This window comes from Anser brachyrhynchus (genome assembly GCF_964034855.1).
Source record: "Anser brachyrhynchus genome assembly, chromosome: Z".
NCBI classification, from domain to species: Eukaryota; Metazoa; Chordata; class Aves; order Anseriformes; family Anatidae; genus Anser; species Anser brachyrhynchus.
In genome coordinates, this window is record NC_137697.1 from 47,012,950 (window position 1) to 47,028,472 (window position 15,523).

Consider the following 15,523-nt stretch of genomic DNA (forward strand, 5'->3'; position numbering starts at 1 on the left):
AAGTCAGGGGGACCACCAAAGGTGATGGTGGAGGTAACACGAGCCTTCAGAGCTGAAGTAAGCCTCTCGCCATGTATTATATGTATTATTATTGTTTCGGAGGGCCTCTTTTTGCTCCTGGGCTGACTGGCTGTGTACTTTTGCTGTTGCAGAGGAAGGTTGTAGCCCCTTTTTGTGAGTTTTATTTTGCTGTAGCTCTGGGCTGCTGTTGTTGCATATGGTGAGCTTGAGATGTGTTCCTGCTGTTTTGTAAAGGGAGCACAGTTGGCCAGTTTGATTTTCCACATCCCACGTGTCTGAAATGATCTGATAAACAATCAAATGAGGAGGTGGTAGAAAGGACTGGTAAGCGAAGAGTACACAATGATGTGAAGAAGAAAAACTTCATAATCAACAAAACAGGGCTAAAGCAGGTTCATCTCACACATAGTACATAATTAAGGAGGTGCCCACAGGACAACATTATAGGGAAAGCTCCCATACCCTTTTTGAGAAATCAGTACAGCTAGATGCCTCTGAAGTGCCTGTGCACTAATGCATACAGAATGGGAAGTGAACAGAATAAATTAGAGATCTGTGTGCAGTTGCAGGCTACAATCTCATTGGGACCACAGATATTTGATTGGATAGTTCACACAACATGAGTGCTGCCATGAATGGATACAGGCTTTTTAGGAAGGACAGACATGGATGGAGTGGAGGGGGAGTCACTCTTTATGTGGGTGAGCAGCAGGATCACACGAAGCTTTGCCTAGGGAAGGGTAACGAGCCAGCTGAGATCATGTGGGTCAAGATTAGTGTGCACACCAAGACTGGTGACATTGTGTTGGTTGTCTGATAGGCCATTTCAAATTTCTGGAAGAAGCCTTGTGTTTGCAGGCCCTGGTCTCCTGGGCAATTTCAACCACCATGATATCTGCTGGAGAGACAACGCAGCAGAGTGCTAGCAATCCAGGAGGTTTCTGGAGAGCAACAACAACCTCTTAACACAGGTGGTCGAGGAGCAGACAAGGAAAGGCACTTCGCCGGACCTCTTACTTGTGAATAAGGAAGCAGTGGTTGGGCATATGAAAGTCAGGGACAACCATGGCAGCAAGTGACTATGAGATGTGGACTTCAGGGTCCTGTAAGGAGTTGTCAGATTAAAGAGTAGGGTCACAGCCGTGAACTTCAGGAGAGCTGACTTGGCATGGCTTGGAAGAATCCTATGGGATATAGCTTTGGGGGAAAGAGGGCTCTAGGAGGGCTGGTCAGTTTTCAAGTATCATCTCCTTCAAGCTCAGGAATGCTCTACCCTGATGAGCCAGAAACCAAGCAGAAGTGGCAGAAAGCCTTCACGGATCAACAGGGAGCTCCTGAAAAAAAAAATCAACCATAAAAATGTACAGAAGTTGAAGCAGTGGCAAATGACGTAGGAGGAATATGGAGATACTGTCCAAGCATGTGAGGTTGAGTTTAAGGAAGTCAAAGCCCAAGTGAAGTTGAATTTGTCAGAAGGCATGAAGGTCACGAAGAAAGGTTTCTACGGGTACATTAGCAGCAGAACAAACAGGGAAAATGTGTCCTAGCTGGAGCCTGTGATGAAGCAGGGGACCTGGTCACAAAGGACAGGGAAAGGCCAAGGCAGTCAATGTCATCTTTGTCTAGGTCTCTACTGGTAAGACTAGCCTTCAGCAATTGCAAGACCATGAGCCCAATGGGAAAATCTGGAGCAAGGAAGACTTACCCTTGGGGAGTAAGGATAAAGTCAGGCAATAGTTTAAGCTGGATACGCACACATCCATGGGATCTGATGGGTTGCGCCCATGAGTGGAGCTCTGAGGGAGTTGGATAATGTCATTGGGAGGCCATTCTTGTTTGCCTTTGAAAGGTCCTGGTGATCAGGGGAGATTCCTGAGGAGTGGAGGAAAATAAATTCCTATCTTCAGCAAGGGCGAGGTACAGGGAACTACAGGGTGGCTAGATTCTTCCCCATCCAGGTAATAGGTGGTAGAGCAAATTCTCCTGGAAATCTTTTCCAAAAGCATTACAGACAAGAAGGTGACTACCAATAATCAGTATGGATTTATGAAGGCGAAATTGTGCCTGACCAATGTGATAGCTGGTTGAACAGCAGTCATCAAAGGGTTGTGATCAATGGCATAGTCAGTTTTGAACACAGCACTCAGATGTGCACATTTAAGCCACACACTTACCCTCCATAGGGGTGTTGTGCAATTTGGGAGAGCAAAAGAGTTTCTTGGGTTTGGGCCGTTGACTCAAAGTTTATTTTCTATCACTCCTGGAAGCATGATGAGTTAGGATGAAACATGGGCTATAGTGTCTGATGGTTTGGAAGGACCGATAGAGAAAGAGGTTGTTGTGTGTGTGTGTTTGTTTTCTGTTTTCTGTCAATTTTATTTAGAGAATTATGTCTCGGATTCCTCAGTACAAAGCAGAACCAGTATAGCACAGGAAACAAAAGGTATCTTCTCCCCTAGTGAGACTCTCGAACAGCAGTCGAATCGCATGGTTCAAATCTGTGACCAGCACTGCAAGAATGCCTGTCTAAGCAGGTAAACAGTGGTACCAACTTCAGCTGGGTGTGAGACAGTGATTCAAGGTGCAGCTGCGCAGTGCTGAATTACCTTCACACTTGGCACAGATTTCACAGACCATGTTCAAGTATCAGTTCAGCAGTTTGGGGAGGAAAAAAAAAAAGCTATACAAAAATCCTGAATGGAAACTTTCCACCAGTTTTGGAATTTCCACACCTTTCCTTCAGAACAAAGTGCTGTCAGGGTCAGTCAGGAACTGGTGATGGACTTTGCTGCATGAGGTTACAGCAAAAGGACAAGAGGCAGGTGAGGCAGTATTTTGTACTTGTCTCTTTCAGGCAGAGCCTGCAGGCCAGACCTTTCATCAGTGTACAAAGGTCCAGACTGATACATCCCCAAGCACAGCAAAAAGGACCTGTTAGTTCCAAAGGAAGCAGCGTAGTCCCATCAGGGAGGAAGAAGCAAGATTCCTTTTCAGTAGGCTCTTGTAATTTCTTTTCATTCGACCACCTGAGTTCCCTCCATTCTTATTCCTGATGTAATACAAGTGATGGCATTTCCTTGTGAGGGGAGGTGAACAACGAGTTGCCTGGTCCTTGCTCAGGGATGTGTCCTTGATCATTTTTCCTTGCTGGTGCTTTTGCTTGTAAAAACCAAGCAAAGAACGTTTCCTCTTTATTTGTTGTCTGAAAAAGTGTTACTCCAGGTTATGATCGCTCAGAATGGCAAATTTATGAGCGAGGGATGTTTCAAGCACTGTCAGTGAGAGGTGAAGTCAGAAATCTGATGGATGGCTGTCTCATCTCATCTTCGTTACATACATTCAGTCTTCAGAAATATGTACAGTACATACATTGTCTTCAAACTGCAAAAGCTTTAGAACATTTTTAATCTGTGTCTTATTTTCTTGACAGAATTTTTCAGATTGCTTTCTTTTAAGGAAAAATTTCCACCAAATTGAATACATAGCTTCAAATGTCAGATCATTAAAAGAGCAAGTTTGCAGCTGAAATCAATTGAGAAACTTAGTGCATTGCTTATTTAAGAAAGAAATCATGAGCCCACAGAGTCCATGGTAAAATGGCCACTGACAGAAGTGCAGGGAAGAAACTGGTCCTGGATTTCTGTTCTTATTGCCAGGTCTTGTGACCCCAGTGGTGTTTACTGGACCAACAACAAGTAAAATTCCATATGGCAGTAATGTTCTCCTCTCCCTTGATGAATATTATGCTGATACCGGGGTTAGAGCACTGTCTCGGCTTCTTTTTTTTTTTGCAGTGGTGTCCCATTCGTTGTGTGATGAATCATTCATCAGCCCAGTGCATTGTCAGATTTCTGCTTGCTGTTTCTCCATTTCCTTTCATATTGAATGATGCATCTTACCTGCTTACTGTCTTTGTCTCTGGAGCTCCAAATACGGAATTGATAAGAATGCTTTTTTATTTATTTTTTTAGTTGTATTCTTTTATGATCCTCCTCTGTGTGGTTTTGTTTATTCAAAGGACTCTTTGGAAACACGGTCACATTCTCTCTTTTTCTCTTTTTTTCCTTTATATTCTACTTTTCAAAGTAGTTACAAAGATTTTATTTTTTTTGTTGGTTTTTTTTTGCCTGTAAATAAGTATTATTACCTGGTATTTTTTATTTTGTTACAAATTGGAAGAATTTTCACTAAGCATTTTTTGCTTAGTCAGGAACATAACAGTTTGGCAGCTGTTTTCCGTGGAAATATTTATACTTCATTTCGCCGGCCCTTATCCTACTGAGATCACCTTCATTACAATGCCTGCATTATGTCTTTAGTGGTTATGTCACGGTCAGGTTATTGAACAAATGCCAAGGGGTGGGTTGCTCTGTTCCCAACAACTCCTGCTCCAGGTAATGGTTTTGAGGCCCCGTGGTGCTCTTTTGTTAATCTACTTTCAATTTGTTGTTTGCTGAGATGTTCTGTGCAGAAAGGTGTTACCGTGACACGATAGAGCAAAGTCTTCCCATTGGAACAGGAAAGCTCCACTCCAGAGAAGGAACTGGAGCAAGCAGGAATGGGGCATGGTAAAGTGAAGAAAATGAAAATGTCTGGACAGAGAGCACCCTTTATTATTCATCATTAGCTGTCCTGTCAGGGGAATGAATATTCCCTGCTGCTTTCACATCCCTCTCATCTGCTTCTCCTTCTCAAAGCGTGGCATCTTCTCAAGGGCTCAGCGGTGGCCGAGCTGGAACAGTTTGAGATTAAAAGGACCCTGCTTTGGTTTCTACCCCTTGGGCTGAATTCAGAAAAGCAGGACCCGCTGATGGGAATGGAGGGTTGCAGGGGGGAGATGTAGCCATCCAGAGCATGATCCTTGTTGTCCCGTAGTCCATTTTGCTGCACGTTAACTCCATGCTTTCTTCAGGCACGTAACGTCTCAATATATGTGAGCATAGGAGGTGACTCAGCATGACTAAGGTCAGCAAGCTCTTGCTTGGTGTTGTTACTCAGACATCACCATGCACTCCCGCTAGGCGAGAGCCACCGTTCAGCAGAGCACTGGGATTTGTATGCTGCAGAACTGAGTGCCTTAAATTGCACAGCATCCCTAGGCACAGCCTGACTGAAATCCTTTTTGCACAGTGTAATTTACATTAGTCACCATTGTTCACATCCATATTAGACTCCTAGCTTTCAAGGCCCGTTGAAACCATTATGTTACCTAGACGGTCTCTCAAATGCTTGTGCAGAATTTCTCCCAGACTGATTCGGGCCTTTCTTTTCATTTCCCAGAAAAATCGCTATGAGATTTACGTTGGCCTCCTGAAAGAAGGGGTGAAGGAGCTGCTGAGCGGAGGCGAGAATGACGCACCAGGATTGAAGAAATCCCACTCGAGTCCGTCGCTCAATCAGGAGTCTCCAGTTACTGCCAAGGTGAAACGCAATGTCTCGGAGAGGAAGGACTACAGGCCAGAAACACCCAGCATTAAGCAGAAGGTCACTTAGGGTGGAAGTGATAGCTAGGGGAACAGCCATGCAGCAAAGTACCGGTGGTCAAAATTTTTCCATTTAATAACCTGTCATTCACAAAATTAAGTGCATCTGCCTGAATGGGGTGTTAGTGACATTTTCTATTGTATATTTTGCTGTTTCTGTGCAGATTGTGGGAGATGTCTTTGCTCCTGCTTTGCTTTGCTTTGTTAATTTATCATTTAGCAATTGAAGCATCGGGACTTTTTTGTGTTCTGTTTTTAAAGGAGCTGGGGGAGGGGTAGAGCGCTGTGACGTATATTCTGTCTCTTCCCCATTTATCTCCTCCCATCGGCACGTGGCTTTCATCTCTCAAGTCACTTGTCACTTTATTTACGTGGTGGGTGGGAAAAGTAACTGGACAAATGCTGCAGTGTTGTGAATGTGAGCTGTAGCTGTGAGAAATTTGTGCAAACGGGCAGCTGCAGAAGGCTGGGTAGAATCTAGGGTGCTGGGAACATTGGTTTCCTGACAATGCAGAGCGTGTTGGTACAGGCAATTAGCAGTGGGTGCTACGGTAAATAGTCGCTGTTGCTTATTGTTACTACGTTGACCCTGGACCCACAAAGGCAAAGGAATACAACCTGGAAATCTCTGGCAATGCTGGGATGACAGCATTGGAACTGTTTGTTTGCTTCTTTCCAAGCAAAAAGTCTTCTCCCGAGTTAGCAGGCTGGGGGGTATCCAAACCTGTCGTGTCTCTGTGGTCAGGGAGATGAGGAGTTACCCGGTTGGGATGAACCTGGGTTGCAGAGGTGGCTGCTGCGGATGTCAGCCACTGGCATTGTGTTTTAAAGACAAAGGGCCTCTGTGTAGTTTTTAACTATACACTCTTCGCTTAGCTGCTATATAGAGCCTTATGATACGTTGTCCCCCAATGCTCCCCTTTCCAGGAGTTCCCTTGTTGGTATGTGCAGATGTATGCAATTTCTCTGATAGTGACAGTGCACTTCGCCTTTTCTCTTCAGAAAGGGATTCTCCTCAGCTACTTGTTTTTCTGCTTTAGTTCGTATAGAGGTGGAAGAGGCTGGTGCAGACTGCAGAATGGTATAGACGTGTCGTTGCTCTGGGCCAGGGTTTGATGCCATCCTGGCTCCTCCATGCCTGGAGGCCAGCACAAGGCTGCCTCCGCTTTGGCAGATCCTACCCTCCACCTGCGGGGAGCCAGCCTGCCCTGCAGCTCCAGCATGTCCCACTTCAGGCTTTCAGAGGGAGGCAGAGGCCAGGGAGAGGCCACCACAGGCAGAGCTTTCCATACCTCAAAGCCGTGCTTGGTCCGCAAATCCTTGGGGTGTTTGGCAGTCTTGAGTCACAGGGGTCAGCAGGGGTACAAAGATGACGCAGAGATCGTTTTTCTGTTTCCCAGCCCTTCTGGACTTGGGGCAGCTTGGCACTGCAGAGAACACTGGCTCACCTGGTACTTTCCACGCTCAGTTTTAATCTCTGATTTGATACTGGCCTGCTGTGTGAGCTCGGACAGGTCTCTCCCTCTTTGCATCACCCATCCCCTTTGCAGCATAGTATAAGCATTCTGGCTTTTCTCACAAAGCAGCTTGAGAGGTAATGTTCAGGGCCAACTGAAAAATGTTTGTTGCTATTATTTTTGTTGGGCCTGGCGCAGGGTAGCCGTCCTGATAGAAGTAATTCTTAATGTATAGAGAAATGTCCAGATCAATGCAAGGACTGTTTAGAAATGTGCTGGTATTTCCAGCCTGAACAGTATAGGGCCACACATCCAAAAAAATTACTATCTGATGGGATTTGTGCTCTGCCAGACTTCCCAAAGGGTCCAAGTCAATTAGTCTAGCTTATTGAACTGCCAGCTCAGTGGGCAGAAAAGGGAGCAATCAAAGAGAGAGGGACCCGAACAGGCACCGCGTGACTTGCCTCCCCCGCTGAGGACCACCACGCAACGTCTCTCCCGATGTTATGCTCACCACGGGCTGCCACAAAGATGTCGTGCACTCAGATGCCAGGAGGTGTTGAAGCGAATCGATACTTGCAGTTGCAGCCCGGCAACAAAATCGGGTGGGACTGATTCCGTGCGTGATGATGGGACACACGCACATGCGTTTGGCATCTGCCACTTGGAGTGGCTGCTCCACGCTAGAAGTCAGGAGGCCAGCACCTAACCCTAAAAACTGCAGAGATCTGAACAGAAACTCAGCGCTTACCAAGTGCTGCGGCTCTAGAAGTTGTGTGGTTATGGTGGAGCAAGCCTTCAGTCCTCTTGCTGAAGGAGAGAGACGCCTTCTTTTACTGGGGCATGCTGCACTGGGAGACTCCGTGCAGACAGGTGCATGGCAGTGCTTATCGGAGGGGATTGTTTGAATTAATCATGCGTGGTAGATAAACAGCTCGTGGAGGGGAAACAGAGCCAGGAGATCCCTGCAGCTGTTCATCGTGCTCTGGTGGTTTTAAACAAACAATCAGAAGAGAGAGAGGTTATACTGGGAGGGAAAAAGACGTATGGGGAATGCTGAGTGCATATTTGAGAAGAAAACTTGTCCAGTCTTAGATAACGGCATTTCACAGAAAGCATGCAGCAGAAACAGGAGAAAAAAAAAAAAAAGGTGCAGATGTGTAAATGGGCCTTGCTTGGATGTCAGGGTGGGGTAGTCTGGATGAGCTTTTCAGAGGCATCCTGGAACACACCCAGCAAACCTCTTGTGATACCGAGTGCAATGCTTTAAAAGGCGAAGAGGTGACATTTAACTTTTTTTCTCAGCTTTTAAAATGCTCTGCTGCTGTAGACTGGAGTTAAATTGCTGAACTCAAAAAAAAAAAAAAAAATCCTGTGAAATGCATTTCCCAGCTTTGACACAGAAACTGGTTAATTCCTTTTCAAAGTCACTGCAGAGGAGATGATTTGAAATAACAGGAAAAGTCAAAAAGTAAGCTGCGAAAAATGATTTTTTTTCAGTTTTTGTTATTTATTCTCCATTACCAGGTGTACTTGCAAGTGGATTGGGGTATGATTTTTAAGTCTCATCTGTGCTTAGCAAATGCAATTTTTCACTGCATTTTTTAGCAATTAAACATTTGTTGAACTTGGAGCACTCTCGGTGAGACTGTTGAGGCATGCAGATTAGTTTACTGAGAATTTGTCAGGTTTTGCTCAAGTTTTAATTAATGTCATTTTGCTCCATTGCTTTACAAATTCTAGGCATCCCAGGCACCCATGTGAATATGCACATTTCAGAGGCCAAGAGAAAAAGGAGATCCTGTCGTGAATGCCTAAGCCTCCTGGACTCCCTTAGGAACAGGATCATCTGCTGAGCAGTACTGTCATTTGCTTTTTTTTTTTCTTTCACCCCCGATGCTATTGTAAAGGGTGGGTGCAGATTCTCCAGGGGTGTCAGCGGTGCATCTTGTTGGGTGGCACCACGGAGAGTCTGGCCAGATGGCTTTGCATGGTACCCAGTGCTCTGCCTTTCTTTTGCTGGATGTTTGCCTTTATTAGAGATCAGTGTTTGACCTCAGTGACTCAGGAGCTCCGTTGCAGCATGTAAGGATACTCTGCTGATTTCCAGCCCTCCCCTGGACCCCTGCATGCCTGGCCGTCCCCACCGTGCACCCGATCTTGGTATCATCTGAGCAGCCTGTGGCTTTCTGGGGATGCTAAACGTGAGCTGGAGTTACCTGAGGCTTGTTTTGGGACACCTTCAGCCCAGGCAGAGCTGTGTCTGGATGCTCAGTGATAAGATCTTGCAGTGCCTGCTCCCTCAGCTGCAGCTGGCAGGCCACTGCAAGCGTGCGTGCGAGCATGCAGCCCCCAAGCCAGCCTTTGCGTTGGTGCTGCCGGGGAGGTATCGCCCTTCCTTGTCATCCTCCCTGCTGCAGCCTGCCACCTGGAAGCCACCGCTCAGGCAGAAGCTCTGCCCCCATGTCTTGAGAGGGGGGGATGCGAGGAGGGGAGCAGGGCTGGGCCAGGAGAGACCCCGTCCTGCTCCGAAGCGCTGCTGATTGCTCACCTTCTGTGCGGACTCCTCTCCCAGCTGAAGGAGGAGCGGCAGGAGGGTCTGGACATGACAGCAGAGAGGGGGGGGAGAAGCACAAAGATGCCTTCCCTCCCTCCACTCAGCAACCAAAGCAGGTGAGATACTCTCCCAACGCCAAAACTGCGCTCTCCTTCGTCAGCCGGTAGGATGCTGGGATTTTTGTTCAGCAGCATCGTGAAAGAAAATCTCTGGGCTGGCTGTGTGTTTGTATGCATCTTGCAGATAAATCACGCACGGACCAGTGAACATGACTGCAGCTTTTTAATCCAGTATTTATGTTGTGTCTTTAATTGATGTAGAGAGATAAGTCAGCCAGCGGGGTGATTAACGTAGCGGAGCTGTGGGGGAACGCTGTTCATCTGCGACTCCGACTCAGACACTTTTTCATCTATAGCCAGCCACTTGTAAATGGTTACCAGAAGCTTTCTAAGGGCTGTAACAGCTCATCCCTTAAGTGCTTTCTCTTTGATCCTGCCTGCTCCCAGGGTGCAGCCTGCCCAAGTTCAGGGGCTCTTCTGGAGCACGGTGTGCAGCAGAGCCCTGCTCTAAGCAGCAGTTTGAGCTAGCTGACCTCCAGAGGCCCCTTGTGACCTGGATTGATGGGTGACTTTTCACAGCTCCAGTGCCTTCCCATAACAGGCCGGTTGTTCTTCTGCCTAGAAACCATCAGGCTTTTTTGTCTCACCTGAGTGGGGCTGGGTTCCCACTTGGTTAGAGCATCTCTTTGGTGAGGAGGTTGTTGCGGCAGTGGAGAAAGTCAGAGGTGGCAGGATTATCACTGCATGTCTGGAGGGATTGCACTGCAGTGTTCTTCTTGAAAGCGGGGAAGGCTTTTCTCTGCAGACAGCTTACAGCTTACCCATGTCTGCATTCTCCATCCCTAAATCAATTTTGGCCTTATCACAGTTAGTCTGACAGCTCCTCCTCCTTTTCTGTCAAGCTGCTCCTGTCTGTCATCTTAGCACCTCAGCTGCTTCTGTGTAACAGGTCTCTTTCCTTCCATGCTTGCAGAAATCCAGAAAATTTGACTGTCCCATCTTGCCTTGAGAAAACCTGCTCCGAGGCAGTACTGTGTTGAATGGATAACCTTTTGAACAGCTTTTTCATTCTGCTCGTTTGTAGCTTGTATTTCCAGCCACAGTTATAGCTGGGAAGTGAGAGACAGAGTTTCAGACTTCTGTGATCCTTGTGTGTTATGCTGCATGGATGCAAGGTCCTCCTCCCACACTCAGACCAGACACTTGTGACATTCCTAGTCTCCTTTCCAAAAATCTCAGAGGCAGAGGCAGCCTGTGCTGTGCTGTGGGGAAACTTTGACACGCTGTTTTGCAAGGATTTGGGTACTTTCCAAATCAGGTCATACGTTTTGCAACCTTTCAGGGAGCTGTGTAAAAAAAGGAGAAAAAAGAAAAAAAAAGATGCCATTTTCAATCAGTGCCCCCCAAGCACAAAGAGATGGTATCCAGAAATACCATCTGCTCTTGCAGAGGCATAGGCAGTGTAAACACCTTATCTGCAGCAGTCTCACAGGTTGCTGCTTGTTTGAACTTTACCCAGTGTGGCTCTCCCCGAGCTCTGGGGTGTCGTGTCTGCTCTGAGGGCAATTCTGGCAGTCCACGTTTCACCAGTCTCCCCAGAGCATGACTGAAGCTCCTCAGCTTGTGTCCTGGTGTCAGCCGCCTAGGCTGCCGAGGGGGGCAAGCCAGAGAAGCTGTCTCAGAAATTTCTTTGAAAGAGCTGGTTGCCAGCTTGTGCTTTATGGGAGGGTATTTTTAGTGCATGCTCACGCAGTATGCCTGGCCTCTCCTCTCCTCTCTCTCTGATCTCTCCCAGCAGCATAAGTGTAGTACAGTGAACTGCTTTACTTGGAGTTTCTGAGCATTTGCTCCGGCAAGAAGAGGCTTTGCCAGCCTCCAGAGAAGCTACATTCCCCAAGCTGAGCACCAGTGCATGGGGCCATCTCCCATACGGCCAGTGATACCACAAGAAGACACTCGGAAAGCCAGTGCCACCCCCCATGTCTGGTCACCTTTTGGGACCTGGGCAATAGCGTTTTCCATCATTGCCCTCAGTGCTGGGGGAAATTAGAAATGCCAGCTTCCTTTTCCACGTACGCTCTGCTGCTTAGGGAACTGGCCCTGGTCTGTGTCGCCAGCTGCTTCTCTCCCTTGCGACTGCAGCACCCTCATCCAGGGGTGTCACGGCCTCAGTGTGAAGAGGCTCATGTAAATTAAAGCAAGGAGGAGAGGTTGTCCTGGGGAGCTGTGTCTGGAGGCCTTCTGTGAGGGTCGGCTCTCCCGTTGGCAACATCCAGCTGAGCAGTGAAAGGAGGCCAGCTCAACCCTGCCTGAGTTGGAGGTACCTTGCTCATTTGTTTTGTGAGCTGCACTGAGGCTTTAGGTTAATTATTTATGAGAGCACTTCCTTAACAAGCGCAAGCAACAGCTTTCCCAAAGGCTGCACAGTTGACCTGACTTTGCTGCCGTGGTCAAAAGGAGCAAATATAGGTCAGCCCGCAGAGCTTCTGTCATCCCCCTTTGAGCAGTGAAGTATTCCGTAAAAGTTATAAATTTTTAAACAATGAGGGACCTACCATGGCATCTGCTGTTATGTTTGTGCCAGGAATCAGCTCGGGTACAGGCCTGAGGTTTATTTGGACTGGGGAGAAGTACATCACTTAGCAGCGCATGTGCTGAAAGTGCTACAAATTACAAGGGCACGACTTTTCTCTGACATAAACCTTTGCAATTAGCAGTCGCTCTGCAGCGACGGTCCTGTGTGTAATTCACCTAAACTAAACCAACACAACAAGATAGCTTTTGTTCAAGCAAGCAAGGAAGGTTTCAGCTTTGCCTTGTGCCGAATGAATATCCTGTGTAGCAGCTAGCCAACTGCTATGGAGATGTGTTTGACGTAAAGTCCTCTGACTCCCCGGAGCCTCTTGCTGGGAATAGGGCAATCTGCGGTACCCGGTCTGTCACTTCACCAGGCAAATGCTATCGATGGTGAAAGTCTGAAGTCACTTACACGCTTGTGAAAGCCTCGTGCTCAGTGCTGTTGAGTTCTGAAAAACTGTAGGATGAGAACAGGGATGGGTCTTTTTTTTTTGTTTCTTGTTTTGTGTGTACATATTCATGACGACTATGTCCTCTTATTTGAGGCTAGGATAAAACCTTGGCTAAAAGAACAGAGTTTTTTGGCAGTTTGAAAACTTTAAAATCAATACTCTCTGCGTGAGGTACAATCTGAGGCTTACAGTACTTGGTGAACGTGTTTAAGTGATGCCTATAGATATGTGTATGTGTTTCATAGGTATAGTATGGCTTCTGTGGCTCAGCACTCCAAAGCCTGCTATTCTTTTCTGAAGCTTATTTTTGTCGAAGCACTTAAACAGCTGCAAACTTTGTTAGGATGCTTGTTGTTCTAGTTGTTCTCAAATTAGGTTAAACAGTCATCAGAGCTTTTGCAGATTTAGGGTATCCCTTGAGCTGCCTTGATCTCCGTGTGTTGTCCACCAGGGGCTGCCTGTTGTTCTGCGTGTTGAAAGCAAAGGCACGTGTCTGAGAGTCTAAGCGAGGATCACTGGGTGGTATTTTCTGCTAGCTCGACACTGGGCTGTCTCCCTGGTGGTGTCAGCTGGTGCCTGCACCACGAGCATCCATGCCTGATTCTTCTGAAAATCGCACTCTGGGGATCTAATATACAGCTTTACTTCTGAAAATGTTGACCTCACTCTGTGAAAATTCAGCAAGGGGACATCATGTCCAAAAGTGTCCAAGCGGGACAGGTGCCTGTGATGTCTCCTGCAGATACAGCCGTACAGCAGTAGTGAGGGTTTCTTTCTGCAACTGCACAGATTTCCAGAAGAATGTTTGGCTCATCAGAGTGGAAAAGAAGAGCAGCAGGACGAATATCTTTATAGGGCATCTCGTTTGCCTCCCGAAGGTTTGCCTTGTGACGTTTAAACGACCTTTTAACAAGTTGGTGTGTTTAGTAAAGGGATGAGGAAGCCCAGTGGGTTTTCCTATTATGCTCTATCTAGTTAGTGCAACACTAGCACTATCTGCATTATCCCAGGACAGGGGGAGCAAAGCCTAAGGATGGCATTCTTACCTGGAGTCATAAAATGCTTAAGGTGCAGGTAACTTGAAGCACTTGAGCAACCTCAGTGAAGTCAAGGCTGTGCGCTTCACTGGACCCTGGCCAGAGTGATCACATCTTGGAAGACTGAGACGTAAGTGGACTTTAGCTCAGGGTGAGATGAAGAGGGACATCCCCATCACCTTGCTTTGGGTTGGTTGTGGTCTGGTAATCCTTTTTCAGGCTCTGAGCTTCTCCCTTGGGTTACCTGCCTCCCTTGGTGTTAAAGTGGGAAGATGAGGGTCAGCACTGTTGTGTTGAGAGTTGCAGTTAGGAACTGGCACTTGCCCTCCGCCTGAGATGATGCAGTGTTGTTTTCCCTTAGGTTGAGAAAGAGCACTGAATTTTCAGTTACTGTTGTGTGGTACCCCTATGGGAATAGTAGCCCCTGGCAGCAGCAGTGCAAAAACCATTTTGCACATGCGTGTACACACACCCTGTGAGTCTCTTCTGTGCAGACTTAACCTTACTGGGCCCAACAGCAGTCCTTGCAAGACTTTTCCTCTGGGCAGCCTCCTGTCCCTTTTGCCAAGTGTAGGAACCTTCTTCCTAATAACCTTGAACTCAGTTTATTCTCATCACTGACTCACTGGAGTGTTTTTCATGCAACACACTAGAGACGCGGTCCCGGTCTCACTGCTTTGTGGTAACTTCTTGGTCTGCTCTGAAGCAGCATTGAGGTAATCACTAAACCTTTTCCAGCAGCATGAAATTTGCTGCTCTGACTCTTGGTGTGGTAATTGCCTCATGTCTGAGGCTGTCCTACCACCAGGGCGCTCCTTCCTGTCCCTGGGTGCATGCATGGTCAGAAAAGCATATTGCTTCTCGGTGGTCAGAGTCAGAGCTGTGCCGACTTAAATCAAACCCTGGTTCATGGGAGGTGTTTTCACGTGCTGCTGATGTCCATAAGGACTCAAACAAATACTTGCGTACACAGAGATGCTTTCCTGAAGCAGAGTTGTCACTCTTTTCTACAGGTACCACAGGATGCCCTCCCTTATTCTGCTTCATGTAACTGGTACTAGAATGATCATTTCCTGATAAATGAAGGCACTTAATCAGTCCTCTTCCCCTTGGAAGAAGGACTTTTGGGGATATTGTTATATCATTTAAAATAATATTTTGGAATTTAAGTTTACATTGCTTTATTTTTCACTTGAGGTGACTGTATATAAATATTTTCCTCTATTTTATCATTGCTGATAAAGTAAGCCTACGGTATACAGACAAATAATTTGCCTTTGATGTATTGAAACTGTGAGATATAAAGTAGACTTCTCTCTTGTGTCCATGTTCCTGACTATTACTCTGTTCCTCTGTGTTTTTATAAGTTGGAATAAATGTTGCTTACGGGCAACAGAGAGCCTGCAAGCTTCCCAATAATTTTTATGTAATTGAACTCAAGCAACCCTAGTGAAGGATCTCACATATGTATAATGATATATGTATATGTACAAACTTTAGAAAGAAATAAACCAAATGTATTTCATCTTCTGCAGTTGAATGTTTTTTATTGGAGCCCTTACTGTTACTTCTCATGCATAAGAACATGAAGGTGGCACTACCAGCTCACAGCAGCCTCTGGTGGGTCTGCAGCCCTGCTCAGGGAAGATATGCACCCACTAGCTGGCACAACGCTTTCCCCAGTGCACGTTGCTGACCTCTGGCAGTCAGTGGCTTCAAAGTTTCCTGAGCTGGAGAGTGCAGGTACTGTGTACCTTACAGAAACACAGCCTGGACCAGCGTACCTCTGCCAGAGCAGAAACGAGTGTGGCCCAACACAAACGTACAGTAAACACTCCTTATTTATCACAGAAACCTTGAGGAGGCGCATGGTTTGGGCA

General features: G+C 46.7%; 1 protein-coding gene across 13 annotated transcripts in view; it reads left to right on the top strand.

Moving 5' to 3' along the window:
- PSD3 (pleckstrin and Sec7 domain containing 3) overlaps nt 1-15,168 on the top strand; it is a 110,202-nt gene extending 95,034 nt beyond the window's left edge. For all 13 annotated transcript variants that reach the window (XM_080572927.1, XM_080572929.1, XM_080572931.1 and 10 more), the window contains one exon: nt 5,302-15,168. In XM_080572927.1, the coding sequence (XP_080429053.1) occupies nt 5,302-5,514 (213 nt within the window). In that variant the 3' untranslated portion in view covers nt 5,515-15,168. The remainder of the gene's footprint in view (nt 1-5,301) is intronic.
- The last annotated feature ends 355 nt before the right edge of the window (nt 15,169-15,523 follow it).